Source organism: Acipenser ruthenus, chromosome 21, assembly GCF_902713425.1.
Source record: "Acipenser ruthenus chromosome 21, fAciRut3.2 maternal haplotype, whole genome shotgun sequence".
NCBI lineage: Eukaryota > Metazoa > Chordata > Actinopteri > Acipenseriformes > Acipenseridae > Acipenser > Acipenser ruthenus.
Genome location: NC_081209.1, coordinates 23,673,005 through 23,693,248, shown reverse-complemented (window position 1 = coordinate 23,693,248; position 20,244 = coordinate 23,673,005). Strand labels below are relative to the sequence as shown.

Below are 20,244 nucleotides of genomic sequence, written 5' to 3'. Positions count from 1 at the left end.
CTGCTGTATGAAAACAATAGCAGAATATGTAAGTTAATGTAACCATTGGGGTAGAATACTGTTGTACAGTGCTTCTGTTAAACAGCCTCCTCAGACCACATGAGGGCAGCAGCAGTTGTTTTTTAGTATCTTGTGCAGTACTCCTCACTGCTGCTGTCTGTGACAGTACACATTTTAAATGCTACAGACGTGGCAGTAATTACATGACATTTTCAACCACTCTGAATATTTGTACTAAAGGATTTATCTTTTGTATATAATAACCTTGTTGGAGGTTAAAGCATCAGGAGACTAATGGGTGTCCAGCAACATGCACTGACATTAAGAATATCCATGCAAGTAAAAAGTAGACAGTTATTCAGCCCACTTCGACTCACTGAAGCAACCAGAAGAATTCTTGAAACAATTGTTGATGTATGTTAAAAATGGTCCGTCTAGAACAATATTGGACAGGATTTCATGTGAATTTAAGTGTACTATCAGGCCCATACATTATTGCCTAAATAATCAGCAGTGTGAATTATATCACCAGAAAGCAGACCTTGCTGACCAGTGTGTTTAGTTTTCTTTGAACTATTTCACTGCATTTGTCTTTGCAGCAGTAGGAGGTTATGATGACATCTCAGAAAGATTTTTATTTTATTTTATTTATGATGGTAACATTTTAGAGGAATAGTTAAAGCTAATATTTTCAACATAAGGTTTTAAGGAAACAACCTTTTCAAATATGTAAACAAACTTTTAATTACATACCTGCTTTCAGGTAGCTCAGTGCCCTGGGTCACATTTATTTAGACCTTATGAAAGAGTTTCAGACAATATACTTATACTGTTCAATATGCTTTCTTTATGTATGAGAAGTAATTGTAAACTAACATGTAACGATTTCATCTGGGGTTGAAGCATGATAGCTCTACTGTAGTAATGTTTTGCAATTTACAGATATGTAACAATGATTTATATAAAAAAAAATAAAAAGTGTCAACAACCCCCTCCCACACAGACACACACAAATCTTTTCATTGACCAATTTCAGGGGTCAACATTTCTAGTGATGAAAAAAAAAAAGAAAATTACACCATCATATGTGTATGCTCATGTAAGCCCTTCTTTGAAGCAGCACACGTACTACATGGACAGTCTGGAAACCTCAACATTAATTGAAAATACTACTGAGGCTAAGGCGTTTATCTCATCAGCCTGACAACACCGGGGATTCCCCCTCGATTACGTTAAACACCTATTCATCATTATCCAGGGATTCCCTGGGGCTTACAATGCTCTAGCTGTGGTTTGTACAGGTGGGTACAGGTCGATTAAAATCATGGCCAGTATTGGAGACCCCTGGATTAAATCAATTCCCCAGCCAGCGATTCATTCCTGTGAATTGCTAGCACAAGCTGAAAGTACATTTGGAGACTTTTTCTCAGTTCTCAATGTTCGCAACAGATATGGAACAGGGGGTTAGCTTTTTGGAACAAAACATCATGAGTAATTATGCAAACAAATATTTTGTTTCGTTACACTTTAAAATATTGGCCACACGTGTATAGGAATTGCAATGCATTACCTGCTATTCCTGCCCTGTAGTGTTCCACTTGAATTAATGCATTTGTCTGACGCAGTATCTTTCATACTGCATGTATTGCTAACCACAGAAGCAAATACATTGTGCATTTAGTTGCACATGTAATGGTTATTGTTCTGTGTCATCTCTGGCTTTTGCAGCGCTTAATGTTTGTTTCAGTTTAAGTGTTTCTGTTGCTTGGCTCACTTTAGATTACAGGTGGAATAGTGAATGGCCACACGTCATAATACAGCTGTGCTGTGTAAGCTGTTTTGCAGGTGTTGTTTGTTCTACTTTTGTATATGTTTTAGATGTATTAGTTCACATATCTGTATTATGAAATGCTTGCCAGGCTTGGTTTAAAAAAAAGTCCACAGTGTATTTTGTCATGTAGAAAAGGAAGCAAATAATTAATAATCGACAACAAGCCCCTGTTTTCCTGTGCTTCAAAAGAGAAAATCACCAGTACTGGAGACCACCAGAAACACGTGTATTAATTGAATACAATTATTTTGCTGCAGCTGTGTTTGATGCAGCGATTGTCATGTGAGGGATTACTGGTGGATTTAATTGATGTGCAGATTGATGTAAATCGGTCTTGCCTTTGACAAATTGGCGATTTGTCTTTGATGCACAATGTTGCTTTGGTGTAAAAAAACAAACAAAACAGCAGCATATTTTTTATTGTTGAATGTGTGTAAAATTTTTAACCCAAAATGTATGGTGTGAGTTAACTTTTGAAGCAAATGTATTGGCATGCGTAGACCGTTACCTGCACTTAAACATCGATTTGTATGATTGAGGCAGGTGAGCATGTCATCTTTTTTTTGGATCAAATAAATCAATAAATAGTAATTGTTATTCTTATGTATTGTTTATAAAGTAATCGCGGTAACATTGATAATAATAATAATACTTTGTTTGATTTAACTTTACGTAAACAATTTTCAGTGTACAAACAATATTGGGTGGTGATGCTACTTGAAGCCCAATGCTTTCAGACGTCTGTGTCAGCTGCCCACAAAACCCAGAGCTGTAAGTACAGTTTTGTTGTTAATTCATAACTAAGGTGTATAGCTATACTGGAGTCGATTTCTATTTAATTATTTGATCCGGATAGGTTTCATTTAGAAGAATGTGTAATCTACTGTGGTTTTTGGTGGTGCTCATGTAGACAATAGCTTTAATTATTTTAAACATTTACTAAATGACGTCTAACACAACCTGACATGTTATGAAGATCTAAGATGGATTAGATATCTATAAATGTAACTGTTACATACAAAAAGCTAACTAACACAATGCATTTGAGAACTGTAGAGCACTTCAACCACAGGTATGCGTGTATAATTATTCTTTAGTAAAAGATAGCTATTACAGCTTGACACCATTGTAAAAACATCCATACAGTCGCAGGTATCTTATTAGGACCAATTATATTGACTTTGAAGATAAATAGTTTATAACTTGGAGCATTCCTCATCAAACAGTGTGGTATGGTAACAGAAAACTTACACAGATAATTTCCAGTTACATGCTTTTAAAATCAAATTTGTATTGTTTTGAATGTGGCAGTTTTTATTTATATATGCATTTGGGTTGATGCAAGATTTCAGGGGTAAAAATATCTGATAGATTGTGTTTTTCTTCTTTTTTTATGTCTTTGGGTCACATTAGTCATAATAATTTTCTTGAACTGTCATTTTGCTGTAATTGTACCTTAATCTTTGATTTAGTCCATAGTTTTTTTAAAGGAGAAATTAATGTAAATGGTGTACAATAAGATATATTAAATAATACCACTTACTGTAGTTTTGTCAAATTGATTTTTGTTTTTCCTTTCAAAATCTAAGAGTAATTTCAGACAAGAGAAAGCTTTAAACATGTGCCCAAACAATACTGCAGTTACAACACTTGGCCACTAGATACAGTCAAATCCTTATTTTAAATGAAAGATAAACAAAAACAACTTAAAGGGAAAGTGATTCCAGCCACCTGATTTATTTCTTTAACAGGGAACATTAAATCAAAACAAAATACTGGTGATTTCAACCAATGAAACCAAGTCTATAGTATCCGAATCCATTTGCTGAGGTGTGGGGAGTTCCACCAAGTGAAATAGAATTTAAGGTCCTCTCCAATTACAAACATATGAACTATCAAAATTGCTAACCCTAGGATGTACAGATCAGGATGATTTACTAGTATAGCCAGTCATATATTGTGAAAACACATCCAAAAAATAAAAGTACAGTTCATAAAAGACAGCACGACATATAAAGGAACAGGTTAAAGAATTCCCTCGTCAAGTAGTTTGGTAATACCCTCGCAGATCTTTTTCAAGTATAGTCTGTATTCTTCACAAGGACTGTAAAGGACAGAAAGAAACTCTGCATCAGCAAAATGATCAAAAACATGATCGATGCGCCTGTGGGATTTTGCTGTCAAGTGGTGCTCCACGAGTTCATGCAGAAGGTCCTTGCACTCGTTGAGGAGTTCGGAGAGAATGTTGCGGTCGAAGGTGTAATCCACCTCGTAAAAGCTGACCGCGGTCATGGCGCTCTGATTCATTTTCTTCTTGAACTTCTCCACGGTCTCCAGCTCCTCTGGACTGAAGTGATGGTTCCTGTAGAGGATCCCGATTTTCAAGGCGATTTTGATCACGTTTTTAATGATTTTGATTGTTTCCTTCTTGTTCTTGGTGTACTCTCGACTAACTTTGTACAGCTCGTCCAGGATCTCGCTGCTGGTGTCATCGATGAGCATGTTGGCCACCGCCATCGTTGCCATCTTACTCAAGATCTTTTTCTGAGCTTGAAGAGCCAGGCTTTTAGAGTTGAAGATCTCTGGGACTGCACAGCATAAAACAAACACAAAAATAGAAAGAGATTAACCGTTGCATCATCTTAATATTGAACAGCAAAATAAAAAAGAACCCCGTTAGCACACCCTTATTTTTTATATGTAGACAAATGGCTGATATTTAGTTCAAGGTAAATACGTACTGTATGGTATTGGCTATAGATCATTCACATATCAGTATTATAAAACTTAAATGATGAATGTAAAATTGAATCCCCCAACCCTACCTCTTATACCCCATGCAAAACTTCAAAACACTCTTTTTCTTTAGCTTTTATATAATTGTCCAAAAGGTCTGCCGTCCATGGTACCTTCATCTTTGATGGACAACTAAAGGCAACTGAAATCCATGAATACCCTAAATAAATAAGACATACATATTACACTGGCATACAAACGAACTTGGAGTCCCACACTGTTGGTTTACAACAGATGCAGCTGCTGTAGTGCGTGAAAATAGAACCATCTAATTTGCTATTTAGTCAAAAAGCACTTGAAAATAAATCTGATTGAGTTGAAAGAATCTGCTGTCATTGTGAGTAAATCATAGCCTTTGTAAACTGATTGAAGGATGAATGAAGCTTGTAAGCCTATGATTTAATTCAGAATTGACAGCCAGTAAGCAGTTGTTTTGTGGTTTGAAGAAGGGTAACCAGGGTTTTGAAATCATTGATTTAACTCCAGCAATATTATGTTGAAGGGATTTGGGTTCTTTTCTCTTTATTTTGAATTTGTTTTATTTTAAATCTTGGTCATTCTTTCATGAATATGTTATTAATATTAAAGAAAAGTAAATAAGATTATTACTAAAATCACCGCTCGCATCCAGTTCAAGACTCTTGTACTAGCCTACAGATGCCTTGACCAGACTGCACCCAGCTACCTCCAGTCCCTCATCTCTCCCTACACCCCCACTCGACCTCTCCGCTCCGCCTGCACTAGAAGACTAGCTCTACCTCCGCTATGCTCCCCTGCCTCCAGAGCCCGCTCCTTCTCCACCCTTGCTCCGCAGTGGTGGAATGACCTTCCTACAGATGTCAGGACTGCCCAGTCCCTGACCACATTCCGGTGCCTCCTTAAGACTCACCTCTTCAAACAGCACCTGTAGAACTCCTCTGTTTGTATCCTGGGACACTATCACCCTTCATTTAAATGTGCTTTATTTTGCTCTTATCTGCCCCCTATTTTACTGCATTTAATCCTGTACTTCAGAATACTGTAATCTGCCAAGTGTTTAACCTGTAGTACTTTGTATTTAATCACATCCTGATGTAACTATCACTATTTAATCATATCCTGATGTAACTATCACTATTATCTGCTGTATTATTGAATTGTGGTTTGTCACACTTGTACTTTGCTTGAACAAAAGTTATTGTATTTCTTGCTCTTATTGTATTACTTGTATTGTAACACTTGAAATGTATTTGCTTACGATTGTAAGTCGCCCTGGATAAGGGCGTCTGCTAAGAAATAAATAATAACTAAAAGTAAATATGATTATTACTGTGCTTAAACACAGGAAGTTAAGATTAAAAATAGCTCTTCTCTGGAAATCGGGTACATTTTATCTGTAGTAGAAATGTAGTTCTTAGTCCTTCAAAATGACTGATGACGGAATTCTAGGAAATGCTTTTCATGCACAGTCCTTCATAATTTATGAGAATGATTATGTCTTCTGAATTAAAAAAGCACAGTATTGCTCTTGATGCTTCAAAACATTCCTATTTTAATCTGGTGCCCATGCTTAAAGAGATTTAATGAATACGATCCCAGACTTGATTTCAATAGAATAAGAATGTGGCAAATGCAGGTGGCATCATTATTAATTTGTTTATACATGTTGCCAAATAAAAGCACAGAGGACAAATCTATAATTCAATAGTGGCACGGTTTCTGTAGTGCAGCTTCCTGCAAGTACTGTTCTGATGAAAGTGGGGGCTTTTTGCATTTCCTAAGTGTGCTGGCCACATCACTTGTTGAGGTTCCAAGATACAGACTGGAAAACACATTGAAATAATAATAATAATAATATGCTGCTCAGAAATGTAATATAGTTTGATATATATAATATATATTTAAACCATTACATTTTTAGAGCTTTAATGCTAACATGCTCCATTGGAAATAATGATGCTTGAAATGCTTGCAGCCACAGTATATTAAACCTTATTTTTGCTGTAATAATGTCATGCAAGCATAACAATTAGATTAGGACACAGTTGCCATTATTAAACTGAATACAATTCAGCTTTGAATTACAGTTCGGTACATTTTCTTATGCTCAACATGGTTCATTTAATAAATAATAATACAGGGTTAAGGTCTGTTTTGGTCCAGTCTACTCTTTGGTGCTGGAGTTAATGTGGAACTACAATTTCTTTTTTTTATGTACGTTTAACCCATGTTCTACATCTGTTCTGTTATTCATATGATTTTATAATTTTCAAAATGTTTCCTTCCAGCTGAAGTCAATTGAATAGAACAAGGTTGACCTGGAGGAAAGTATGACAAATCAGTTGGTGTTCCAAGTTATGCACATTTCTTAATTCAGCGTCATAGTATATGTGTCTGTTGTACTGCAGGAGATTTAAATGCCTTATGCAGAATTGTCCTACCTTGTGCCCCCCCACCCAAACTTTTCACAAGTTATTGCCATTGAACCCCATATTGAAGAAAATAACACAGCTAGGCAAATGTGATTTTAATCATTGGAAGCATTAACACATTACTTATGAAGTAAACCTGTAAAGGAGTGATAATTAATACAATATGTGTAAAACTTTTAAACTTCTGGTTTGTGGTCATTAAAACCCAAATAAATTAAAAGTTTAAAGCACTAGAAAAATGTGAAACCTCTGGAAGCCATATTTTTAAATGAATGCAGTATGTTGTCTGAAGTCACGCCTGTAAATAAACCCTTAGTTAATTGAATTTACTGTTACCGGTACTTCAACTCTCACTAGCTTTGTGACATACCACCCAAGAAGGGGAGCACGCATACCAACAGCAACAGTCAAGAGTTTGGCTAAGTATGCCACAATAGTCACCATTCATATTTATTGCTAGGACCTTCAGAACAAACGGACAATGTAAGTTGTCGATTTAGTCTGGTACTGAATGCTGTAGGAAAATCCACATTGAATAGCATCTGTTAGAAAATTATATTTTTGATCATCTTGCTGGAGGTATGAGATGCAATTTTGCATTGACTTTCAGGTTAGGATTTAGTTAAAGGTTTGGGGGAAACTTGTGATTTGAAAGCTTGGTAATCTATGGGTTACTATGCTGTCTACTAGGCTGTTCCTGTATTGCATGTACCGTGCATGGTTTCTTTTAGATGTTATGCATAATTAAGCACTTAGGTGAGCTTTTAGGTTATAACCTCCTGCTGCTGCATACATTCACAGAAGCTTGCCTGTTAATATTTTGGCTGGCGCCTTCATCACAGCGAGGCATGTGTCTACTTAACTTGGCTTGTCTTTAAATTATGGATGGCTCTTAAGCAGTAGAGTTTAAGTATATGATTTATGAGTTATCGAGCGAGTTTCCAGCCCTGAGGAGAGTTGCAGTGTGCAACATCTAGGATGGCATTGCATGACTGTCTTTTGTTATATCAAAATAACATTCAGCTGCTGAAGGTAAAGGGTCAAGGTTATAAAGAATTAACTTCTACAAGACATAGCATGCAACTTTTTTTTTTTTCAATCTGAAAGTTGGAATAATTATTTCTGGCAAGTCTTCAAAACAAGGAGCAGGTGATCCCCGTCAGTCTTTACCTGAAAGACCTGCAGTTGTTTTGAAACATAAGTACCGCACAGTATGTAGGAAAATGTCAACAAAGAAACGGGTGTTCCACAGTAAGCATGTGCAGGGCCAAGACTTTGACTTTTAAAGCAGCAGTGTCCAACAGTTTGAATGTTTATACTCTCTAGATATAAATACAATCAAACCTGTGGGATCCTGGATCCTTTAGGCCTCTTCTAATGTTTGTGATAAATAATTCATTTATTCTGTGTAACCTTCCGGAGGTTCAGAAGTATGAGTGTAATGTTTACTAATTATATGGTACAACACCACCAGTGTGGTGTTTTATTTAAATATATTAATTTACGCGCTTCAGTATTTAACATCTGAAAAGAGCAGAACAGAAAGACAAGTTGCTGGCATTGCATCCTTCCCTACTCAACACATGCTGGAGATAATGATCATTTAAAAAGCTCTTGCTTTACCACTTAAGAATGCAAAAACCAAAGGTCATTCTCATTTACACAAGAGTTCATTCCTTCTGGTTTTTAATGAGGTTTACATAAACTGCCATGAGCTTTCGTCCGCATTTAATCCTTTACTTTTCCGAATCACTATTATTCCCCACATGAAATTAGCTTTGAGATTGTCTGTGCCATATTCTCCAATCAGGCTGAAATGTTAGCAAGCCCTGTGTATCAAAAGAGGCTTTTGTCCTTTACTTAGTCATTTGGATTGCTAATTCTTCCTCACTGACTTTGTGCTGTTTTTGTTTAGAGGATTAGTTTCCTGGCAGAAAACGCTAGTTGACAGGGGGAGCAGATGCAAGGTTGTCAGTTTTTCATTTGTAAAAATGTCTGGCTTTATTGGTTACCATTGCATTTTTGTTTGTTTTAATAAAGAGAGCTATTATATTCTCATTTACTTTCCTTTCACTTGCTAGTTTGGTTTCCTGGATATTATGGCAGTGGTCTATCCTTCCAGCTGCCTGGCTAAGTCATCGTCTTCGTGTCGTATTGAATTTTTAGTAGATACGTTCTGTCTGGGACTGATTTCTGTTTTTTCAACTTGACCTGCCTGGTTTTAATTCATTTCATTTGATTGCGCTCCAGGGCTGAATTAGTAACAGCTAATTAAGGAATTGCCAAGTAAAGTACTTATTCAGTACCATGAAAAATAAATTGTTCTCGTAATACTTATGATTTATGAAGTAAAACTGTGATTACACAGGATTTACGTCCCACACAATATTTGACTCTTCTTATGTACTTTACGTGCAGAATGCCTGAAGCTGTTTGCCTTAAAGTGCCTGCTGCCCACTGTTTAGTCTATTTTGTAGAATTTATCTAGTGTGATTTTTTTTTTTGCTTTTAAAGAATGCATTCCTGGCGAGGGTAAGCCTTCATATCAGAATTTAGTAATAACATTGCTTAAGAGATAAGTTGAGAATGTGGATTTAGCAGTTTATTACTCCCCTGTTAGCCCCCTTTGCTAGCTGACATAAAAAAAACAGTGCGCTAGTGAAGTGCCTTTATACAGTGTACAGTGCAATTTACTGTCCCCATGAAATAGCCACATTTGTGAATTATGACAAATAACAAGGGAGCACTGTACTATTTATAAACAGTTTTCATACAAATAGTGGTGTTTGCATTAGGGGTGCACCCTCTGTCTGTCTGTGACTTTTTATTTCCCTATTACATATATATTACACTTGTATGCAATATATATATATATATATATATATACAGTGCTCCCTCGCTATAACGCGGGTCTCGGGGGGGACACAATATGAGCGTTATAACCAAAGAACGTTATAAACTGGGGAGGGTTGCGGGGGGCTCCATGGGACACATAACACACATCTGACTAAAATACAAAATAAAATAACTATGCACATACAGTGAAGCAAAAATGTAACTTTCCACGAATTAACCATTTTAAACTATAAATAGGCCTAATATTTATTTAGTTATAAGACGAATACTGAATGAGATGTCTGTGTTAGTGCCAGCACAGCTTTTCTTCAGTTCAGCTACTGTTTCAAAAGGGAGAGACAGTAACGGAGGTTAGACTGAGAAGTGGTTTATAGTTTGAACAACACAAGTACTATATTTACTGTAGAAATATTGCATGAATCACTAGTATAGGGAATTGGGGGACATGCTGTAGGAGCGTTATATCCGAGGCGTGTTGTAATCGAGAGCCTTATAGCGAGGGAGCACTGTGTGTGTGTGTGTGTGTGTGTGTTTGTTTGTCATATATATATATATATATATATATATATATGAATATGATTTAAAAACTGGAACATCACTGTATATATTCAAGTAGTATCTGTATCCAAAAATAAGCAAACTAAGTAAAATCAAGTCAGAATTAACTGATAAACAGGAAAACTGTTCAACTAAAACTATATTGAAACACTACACAATTTCAGCCATCAACATGTAGTGTGGATAAGTAATTACATATTTCCCTGAGTGTCAATTACGTGTGTCTCTCGCCAGTTTTGTATTTGCTTTCCCTTCTATGGGATATATATTAATTAATAATACATTGTCTCTCAGCCAGACAACCCTGGAATCTGTACTGGTGGAAGGCTTTGAGGAAACTCTACACAACAGCTAAATTGTGCTCGATACAATTCTCCTATCTCCCATGAATGACGCATGTTTACAGTAACTGATTGTGGCAGTGACTGAAGAGTTAGGGGAAAAGTATCTGAGTTTATTTCACAAACAACAACAATGAATGACAGCAATGTCAATTCTCTCTCATCATTTACTATAAGTGAAGAAATGATTGCTGCAAATTGAATTCTGACCCTGAAACGTGTCTGCAAACACTTCCTTATATGTAACTGGTGTCAGCATATCTACGGTATTTGACACTCTACTGACACAATGTTTTGTCAGTTAGTAGAACATCCATACTGTATAATTAAAATGAGACTTTAGTGGAGATCTGTTGTTTCTGCTCAAGCACAAACTGAAAGCAGTATTGATTTACTGTCTTGAAGTTGGAAATTTTATTAATTTTTTTAATAATTCACCACACCAACTATGGATCATTTATTTAATCGATTGGCAGTTTGTCTCGTTTTTATTTGTTGGAAGGTGTTTTAAATCTGTTTTGTTCAACTGTTGTCCTAGTCCTCATTTCTAAAATAGAAATATGCAATGAATAAGATGGGTGTTTTGACTAGTTTTGGTTGCCGCTGGTAGTTCCATTTTTATTCACCGGCCTTCAGCCTGCATGTGTAAGATATACTGTGAGAAATACTGAGGTGGGTGTACAGTAGTTGTGGTAAATTCTGGGTTTGTTACACAGTACTAAAAAGATTCATTAATAAAGTTTAAAACCGTAAGAAATAGTTAATAGGGAAAATCCACCATAAACTGGTGACTGCATTGTATTTTATTATGTCATACACCCAACAGCTTGACTGCTAAGGTTATTTCCATAGTACAGGCTCTGTAATTTAAACCAAGTCTCATCTATTTTGCTGTCCACTAGAAAAGGAAGCACCAAGAACCAAGTACATGTCGATTTCCCCACCACGGCGGGTTAGTATGTGAAATACACCTGCCCACAACCAAATGGACCTGCCTCTGTCAATCAGGCTAATTTCAAACCGTTGATGAGTGTATATCACAAAGTAACATTTGATAATGTGTAGGTTTGTTCTTTGGAAGAAAACTCACAAACCTCACAAAGTAATAGAAATATTATGGGCAGGTATAAGGACCCCAAGGTAAAGAATATTAGAAGTATTTTAATAAAGCAGTAGTGATGCGTCAAAACAAACAGGATATTATTCCTGATTTAGAGATATCATCTTGTAATATCAATGGGGATCACTTCAAAAGTCAACAAACCAGGGATTTTCCCTTTGTTTCCTTGGAAACAACCCTGCATGAGACAACAAGTTATTCTTGCTTTTTGGTTTATAAAACTGCGTCCGCTTCCAGCATGACATTTTAGCAGTACTGACAGCTCAGGAAAGCTGAGACTAGGCGCTTCTGTATAAATGGAAGCATTGTCACTTCACATCAGTCTAAACCCAACATTGGAGTACTCTAGCAAGGCTTTTTCATCAGGATGTTTTCTCCCAATTAATGTATCTCATCAAGTCAGGAATTGTGCTGCAGATATAAACCCCACCCCTCCCACACAAAAAAAACTTTTTCAAACTGATCCCCCATTTTATTGATGTAGTGGCTGAAGGTTTTTTCCTCATATTAATGAAATCCCAGAGTTACACATACAAGGAATATATTCTAAACTAAATTCACCTTGCATTGTATGTTGAGAACTGATCCCACATAAAATGTATTTCCTGGAAAGTTAAGTTTAGACATTAAAATAGCAACTTGTTTAATTTTTGTAGAAACATTTGAACAGTAGCTTTGATTCTGAACTATTTTATTTGTAGCCTCATACAAAAAAAACTCAATTTGAATCACTTAACCAAAACTGGTTATTAAGCACCTGTTGTTAATTTCATATGGTAGAGATATAGTGAGCGATGTAATTACAGGGTTCGCAGATGAGGCAAGGCTGCATTTTATAAATTGCCTTCATGCTTATGAATAGGTTGATGGGTGTGATCCACTAGTGCTGAGCCTTTGACTTTACACCATAATATATTCCTATGTTTAAATACAACTAAGAAATACAACAGCCTGCAGCACAGACTATTTGTTGTCTTGCTACATAATATCACAATACACTGTGAACAAACCAGCTACTCCCTGAATGCTTTTTGGTGTCATGCATTTGATATCTGTTTCATGCTGTAACTCATGCATTTGTGTGTAGCGCTCATACAAATGTATTAAGTAACTCCTTAATACTACGGGTTTAAGAGATGGTGCAATCTACTCAGTTGGATTAAACATCTACATACTGATTTTATATTTAAACATGGTGTAAACATCAGTGTCTTTAGATCCTGTAATACAGTGAGACAGAGGACCCAGTTTTAATGGTGTGTATGGCAGAGGAATTCCTATTCACCTTGGACCAAAGCTGTACAGTAGGTTCAGAAATGAATAGAAATAAACATGTTTTCTCATTCTGAGGTTGTTGTGAATTTAGAAATTATTTGAATTACCTTTTCTTGAATCATATACACAAACCAATATTGACAGTAAAGATTGTGCAGTGGTATGTGTTATTTGTGGATAAACTTTATGTATGCAGAGAAATTTGTATTTTGCTGAACAGTGTGTATGGAGTACACATCTCCTGTTGACTAGACACAGGACTCTATATTGTGAGTATGGTGGCCGTCCATATATAGCCCTATCCAGAAAAAGGGTTTAGAATCTAGATTTGTATCACTAGATTTTCAAATATTCTTTTGCAATGAAAAATCACCAGAAAATGTGGTTTATGCAAAGATGGCATTGTGGTGCTCTAACGAGGTTTTATAAACTGTTGTAATTATTCAAGGCATTTGTAAAGTCTGTGTCTGGGGTGTATGATTTTATTGGAGTACTTACTTTGGCACTGGCAGAGGCAAATGATGGAAACATTTGTTAAAAATACCCTAACTACAGTATTAAGAAATTCCTGCATTCAGTCGCCATTCAGATTGTAAACCTAGCTGTGAAATGTAAAAGTAAGTATTGGATTGGGAACATTAACCATCTAGAGTTTAAATAGTAACTGCAATTTAAAAATATTGAATTTGGGTGTTCTGTGTAAACTGTGCTTTTAAGTCAGACTTTGTTCTGCCCTAGTGACGTAAAAGTCTGGTTCGTGTGTTTTTTTTTTCTTTCTTTACTGTAAATACCAGTACATGTAAATTAAAATACACAGATACATTAAAGGTAGGAGTCCTGAACCCTTATTAGCCGTGCTAGCCTTCCCTTTTTAATCGCTATTAGTAGGGGGTCAAAGTTCTGACATATGTTATAATATATCAATATTGCTTTATTCAATTTGCTTGAAGATTATAGCACTTTCTTCCCTCATTAAACCTTAGGCCAATTAATGTGGTGGCTTTGTGTGTGTGTGTGTGTGTGTGTGTATCGGTACAACTGAAGGCAGTTTTAAAGTAAGTATTAAAGACACTAATCCGTATTTAATTCAAAGTGTTCTTAAAAAAATAATTGCTCTTTCCAAGGTCTTGGTTTTGCTTTTGATTCAAGATGTGCTCATATTTGAAGAAAAAAAAATTGATTGGAATCCTTTGTTTTAAATGTCACAGCTGAACCTTTACATAGCGTCTATATACCGCAGGTCAAAGTTGTAAGCTTTAATCAAATGTCTTTTTGGAAGGAAATGGCATAAAATCAAACAAGCTTATTAGCATTTCAAGCAAACTAGCAGTACTGATGTTCTAAATCTTAATTTGACCTAATATGCAGTATGCTGAATCTTTCTTAATATGTTTCCTTGGAGAGTTATAAGGAAGCTACACGCTTCTTTGCAAATCAAGGTCTGAGACTGCCAGGAAAGGATATGAAGTAAGTAACAGTTTTTTTTTTTCCATTGCTTCAAGCACAACCTCTGACCCTGTCCGTGCTTCGTGAAGACAGATCTAGGCTGAGTAATTCCCGTGCTCTGGGATTGTCGGTGCCTGAGCCAGTGAAATGGCCCAGTTCTACTGTTGAACCATTCACTGATAACCAGAGGGCTTTTCACATAGTTATTTTAAGTTCATAAGATAGTGTATTTTAAATAAATATTTAGGTCGAAACCAAAAACATGCGTGTTAGTGGTCTCCAAACACTGAGACGCACTGGCTAATAGGCAGTGTAAAGAGTGGCTGCTGTCAGGCTAAGAACTGTATTGAATACAAAACACTCTAAAAAGGTCCCAACTTGGAAAAACAGCAAATGTATGGGTTGTCTAAAGGCATGCGTTCACATCCCAACACTCTTGTAAATATTTACAAAATGTAATTAAAATAGCATGGCATTGTTATACAAATGCATAGTACACCCCCCCCCATGGGAATGTTCGGCATCTAAAAATACACTGCAGCCTTTATAGTGATTTGCATCAGTCAACTGGACAAATAAATGTCAGTTTTGAATAATGTTTTTTGGTCGATGTTTACCTTCATGTACACTTCTATGAAAAATAATGCACTATTTTGTGCATTTAAAACGCGTTCTGCTATTTGACCATTGAAACTTTAAACTTGTAGTGCTAGCAGTTTAAACATATTTCTTGTATTAAAAGCCTGTAAACCTTGTAAGGTTGTGTTGAAAATAGTAGCCCTATTGGTGTTTTTTGTACAGTAAGTGTTATTCATACAACAGATCTTGCTTTGACAATATACCATTCAGTAGAAAAGGGTTTGACACATGTGACTTCAGTCCTGTGTCTGCTGTTAGTCAACTGATTTACAAGACCAGATAACATGCACTTTTAATGATCACTTCAACTGTTACATTTGCCATTGTTGGTGCTGTTGCTTTTGTGGGACAATAGCAGTTTCCAAGTTCACAAATACATTTACATATGCCACTTTCAAGTTGTAAGACCGCTTTTGTTGATAGTGTAGATAGTGCAGCCTGATGATTCTGAGCTTGTGTTGTTACCGTACTCTTGTTCACACATGCATGTCATTTTTGTGTTTTTTTTTGGACATTAACAGCTGAATTGTTCCCACTATATACTAGATACTTTTGAATACATTTTAAGTTCCATGTTGGCTTGATGTATTTTATTTATTCTGAGTATTTCTTTATTGTCTAAAGAAGAGCCAGCAACAGGCACAGCTTCAAAGCAATCATTCTAAATGTGTCTTCCTAATTACTAAATATCTAATTGAATGACATCATCTTAAACTGAACCAGTTGTCTGTATATCATTTTTTTTTATTACATTTGTATTTGAGTGTTTTCCAACCTGCACAACACATGCAGAAGCGCTTGTTTTTAAGATGTGCTTTCTTCTATGGCTGTGAGGCTCAAAATGATAATACATAAAGGTAACAACATCCTTCTTTTGCTGTAAACCAACCAAATTAATCCAAAATACTATTCATGAAATCTTTGTAAGCCCCAATAAGAAATATGCTTTTAACACAATCAGATTATTCTAAATTAGTTTAAATCCAGAAGCAGCAATTTTATTTATCTACAACTGCTCATTTGGAACATCCAGTTACATCATGAGTGATAAATTAAGCTGTTAAACCACAAAAAAGTGGCATGGTCTTGGGGAGTGGAGTGGGACCTCCACAAAGTAACCAGAACTACTTGTATGGTTTAGTTTTGCTCTATTACAGAATGCATTTAGAAAATGGGCTGCCTGCTTGTTTTGGGTTATTCTAGCAATACGTCTACTCATTTTACTTTTGTAATTCTTACTGGTAAATTCATTAAAGGCGTGGTTCCAGTAGGTTCTCTTTCAAGTTAAACAGTTTAATGGGAGAGAGACAGTGACCCCTCAGAAAATATTGGAGCAGGCAAGGGTTTCCATGTTTATGGCCTGGCAGAGGGAAGCTGTTAGGCTTCATATTTTCCAACTGAGAAGCAACTATTTATCCCATAACCATGGTGAGAAAAACCAACCTGTCTGCACAGGCTGTGCACAGTATGGCTCTGGCCAAAAGTTTAACATCACTTAAAATTTTAGGATTGAGACATCATTGAAAAAAACAATTTATATATATATATATATATATATATATATATATATATATATATATATATATAAAGAGTATTTCGTGTTGGATTTTGAAATGTCACATTTTTGAATTTGTCAGTTTTTGGTTCTATAGTTGGAGCACTGCCCCAACAACTTTCTTCAAATCAGAATAGGTGAAATTGTTTCTGGGTAGCTCCACTGGTAAAAATGAGCTAGAGATTGGCATTTCTCCAAAACCAAACAGCCTGTAACAACTGGACTTGTGTTTGTAAATCTATGCAACACTACGTTGTTAAACTGTTCTCTATTACAATAGGGTCAAGTCCAGTGCATAAAAGCATTAGTCTCTACTGCCATAGCTGACTTCGTTTAATATGTTCCATCGTGAGCATGTTATCTAAACTTACAATCTGACCTTCTGTTCCTTTCCCTTTATGCTTTGTTCTAAAGCATGTCTTTATCTACATGTTTTATAGCTTTGGCAACTGTAGCTGCTGTTTATCCAAAAATTAGAAAACAAAATGGTAATGCTACAGTACGAACGAGAAAAATTAGGTCCTTCCAATAACCTTCAGTGGCTTTAAGAAAAAAAAAAAAAAATCACAAGTGCACATTTTGCAGTGGCTTCCCTTTCAGAGGCTAATGTTTATTTTGTTAAAAGCTACCGGTGATGTCTGGTTCTCATGGATGTCCTTACAGTTATCTCAGGATTGGGGTTTGTCCTTGACCTACATGTAACTTTGAAGAAGCTCACTGTATGTTAAAAATATGTTCAGAATCCATGTGAACGAATACCATCCATTGTCTCACATGATAACCATCATTAATCTTGAAAATCTTTGTGAATCAAGGTTACAAAGTGTCATACAATTCCATGTGGGTTGTATATTGTGAATCATTGGTTTCTGTTGTAAAAAGTGCTACTTCATCAAAAGGATCTCCCTGATGCCCTTTGAGCTTATGTTTGCAATCTGCCAGCTGCTGTTGAGCAGATTTAGAGAAGCCAACATATGAAGCAAGCACCATTTTTCCACTTGCTAGGAAAAAAGATGTAATGGCAGAAACAACCCATCCGTAACATGAGATCAACATTAACTAGCAGGTACTGTGTTTTTAGAAGACTGAAACAATGTGCTCCTTCTCTAGTGACACAACCATATGAAGTACCTTCTTTTTATGAATCTGCATATTAGTATTTTAGCTATGTAGTAGCTACAGCTAGCTGAGATGACAAACTTTATGAATGCCCCAACTCTATAAGATGAATCCCGTGAATGCCATTGTACAATAACACCCATGAAGTCCTTCCTTACACTAGCATTTTGACAGGAGTTCTTCTGGCAGTCTGTTTGCTTTCTCAGAGCAGCATTTCTGTATATTATTGCTGGAATGTGTCAGAACCCTACCATTAAAAAGTAAAGTATTGTTGGATTTGGCAGTTTTAACCTTGAGGAAGTGACTGAATTAGTCTGGATCCCCACAATATTTGGTGAGCGGTTATACAAACAAACCTCTCCAGGAATAACATCTATGTTTTTACATGGAATCAAAAGTAGTGTGCATAGAGCACCCTTGTTGCAATTCACAATTGGAGCTTGAATAAAAGGTAAGTTTCTAATAAAACTGAGCATATACCCTCTTTATCTGACATCTTGCCAAGGGAGCCACTCTTAGCTTGCTGATAAGTGGGGTCATTGAGACCATATCACCCCAGTTAGTGTGAAACCTATTAAACAGCAAAGATTTATCCTTCTGATCTGAGTAGAATTTAATGACTCTCCTGTGTACCCATCATGTACTTCCTTCCATTCTTGTCCCAAGGCACTCCATTTTAAATGAGATGCTGCAATTCAAGATTTTTTTTTTCCTGGCATAATATCATGATAAATCACCCTTGAATCTCTGAGAGCTTTAGCTATGATGGGAGTTCTAAATAATACTGTGTCCTCCCTCGCAACATAAAGCTAGGCTTTACAGAGGAAATGACTGTGGTTTCAACTGCAAACAACTGTAAAAATAGGCTCAATAAAACATGGGTTAATAGCACCATTGTAGTATAAAGAACAGTATGTATCCTGCTAAAAATCTGATAACATATGAATGTGCATTTAAAAATTTGCCATCTCTCAATAATGTATCAATAAAGAACTTTAAAACAAAACAAAAAAAAGTCATGCACTAAACATCCCATGAAAAATACTGTTGCTGTCACTGAATGCCTAGCACATTACAGGCAGAAAAGCTAGTAACTGTTGGAGCCTGTTTTGGAGGCATAAGCTTTGGGGTTATCGTAATTTAATTTAACTGATATGGAGCCATGCACTCCGCCCCGCCCCCCCCCCCCCCCCCCCCCCCCTCCCAAACAGAAGGGCTTTTTTTAGGTTTCAACAGACTTTCCCAATTTAGCTTTTGGTTACATTTGCAGTAGATCCTCAGGGTGCACAGCTACATCTGTGGACCAGATGAAAGCACAAAACAGCTGCACATATATCTGTTTCCCTTGACTTTTTTATCAAATGGGTTAAGGTAGTTAAGAGTTATACACTCTTTAAGGTTTTCTTCTTTCTTAGGATTATCATTGCAACGTTTGTGTAATTATTACTAGGTTTCTTAGTGTCTGTCTTCTAGTATTTGAAAGTCCAATCCAGTAATTGAATGCTCTGCAATGCATGAGAATCCCCCATTACAAAAGTAAAAGGAGCATAGTGATTTGGGTGAGGGACACTTCTAATAAACACAAACGTGTATTTAAAAATAACATTAAAACAATTGAAAATGGTCTACACTGGCCACAATAATAGCAGCCCAGCAACAACTGGCTAAGTACTTACTGAAACATGGTTACAGTTGCACCAGGCAGCCATCTAATAACAGATTTCAAAACTAACAAACAAAACTAACAACAATTGTAAGTCACCCTGATAAGGGCGTCGGCTAAGAAATAAATAATAATAAAGAAACCGCATTATAACATCATACTTAATCTGTCATTACAATGACATCACTGGCTAAATACTGCTCTTATAAGATGGTAAAGAAGGCACTGAGACAGGATTTGATTTTCTTCGAATAAGACTAAAAGTATGAGCATTTATAATTAATGAAAATGTTTCTGTATTGCAGTTACACAGCAACCACTCCATGTGCTTAAAGACTGCATAGCAGATTTGGTCAAATTGTATACACACATTATGTACTTTTCTATATTACTCTGGTTGATCAAAACAATTTAAAGGAATTCTGGTTTACTAGTATAATGTTTTAGTTCGGGAGGAGGGAGAGATTCCAGGTAAAAGTGGGTCCAGTCTATCTTTTACACACACTACTACAGAGGCACACTTTTACTTCTGAAATACAGTACATGACCTTTTGATTAAATGGGGCATGTCTCCATGTACTAAATTGAGTTTGTAAGACTTTGTAAACTTCCTGACTTCAATGGGTAGATCATG

General features: G+C 36.1%; 1 protein-coding gene and 1 long non-coding RNA gene across 2 annotated transcripts in view; one reads left to right on the top strand and one right to left on the bottom strand.

The window, feature by feature from the left end:
• Positions 1 to 2,076: 2,076 nt before the first annotated feature.
• Positions 2,077 to 20,244, top strand: part of LOC131699128 (uncharacterized) — a 31,752-nt gene continuing 13,584 nt past the window's right edge. The window contains exons 1-2 of the long non-coding RNA XR_009308046.1: positions 2,077 to 2,374; positions 2,519 to 2,602. This is a non-coding gene — a long non-coding RNA (uncharacterized LOC131699128). The remainder of the gene's footprint in view (positions 2,375 to 2,518; positions 2,603 to 20,244) is intronic.
• On the bottom strand, positions 3,538 to 4,455 carry LOC117427964 (tumor necrosis factor alpha-induced protein 8-like protein 3). The gene has a single exon (XM_058995146.1). It carries the CDS (start codon positions 4,355 to 4,357, stop codon positions 3,857 to 3,859), a length of 501 nt encoding a protein of 166 aa, XP_058851129.1. The 5' UTR covers positions 4,358 to 4,455; the 3' UTR covers positions 3,538 to 3,856.

Coding starts and splice junctions, on each gene's coding strand:
- LOC117427964 (XM_058995146.1), bottom strand. CDS start 4,357: ATGGCAACGATGGCGGTGGCCAACATGCTCATCGATGACACCAGCAGC.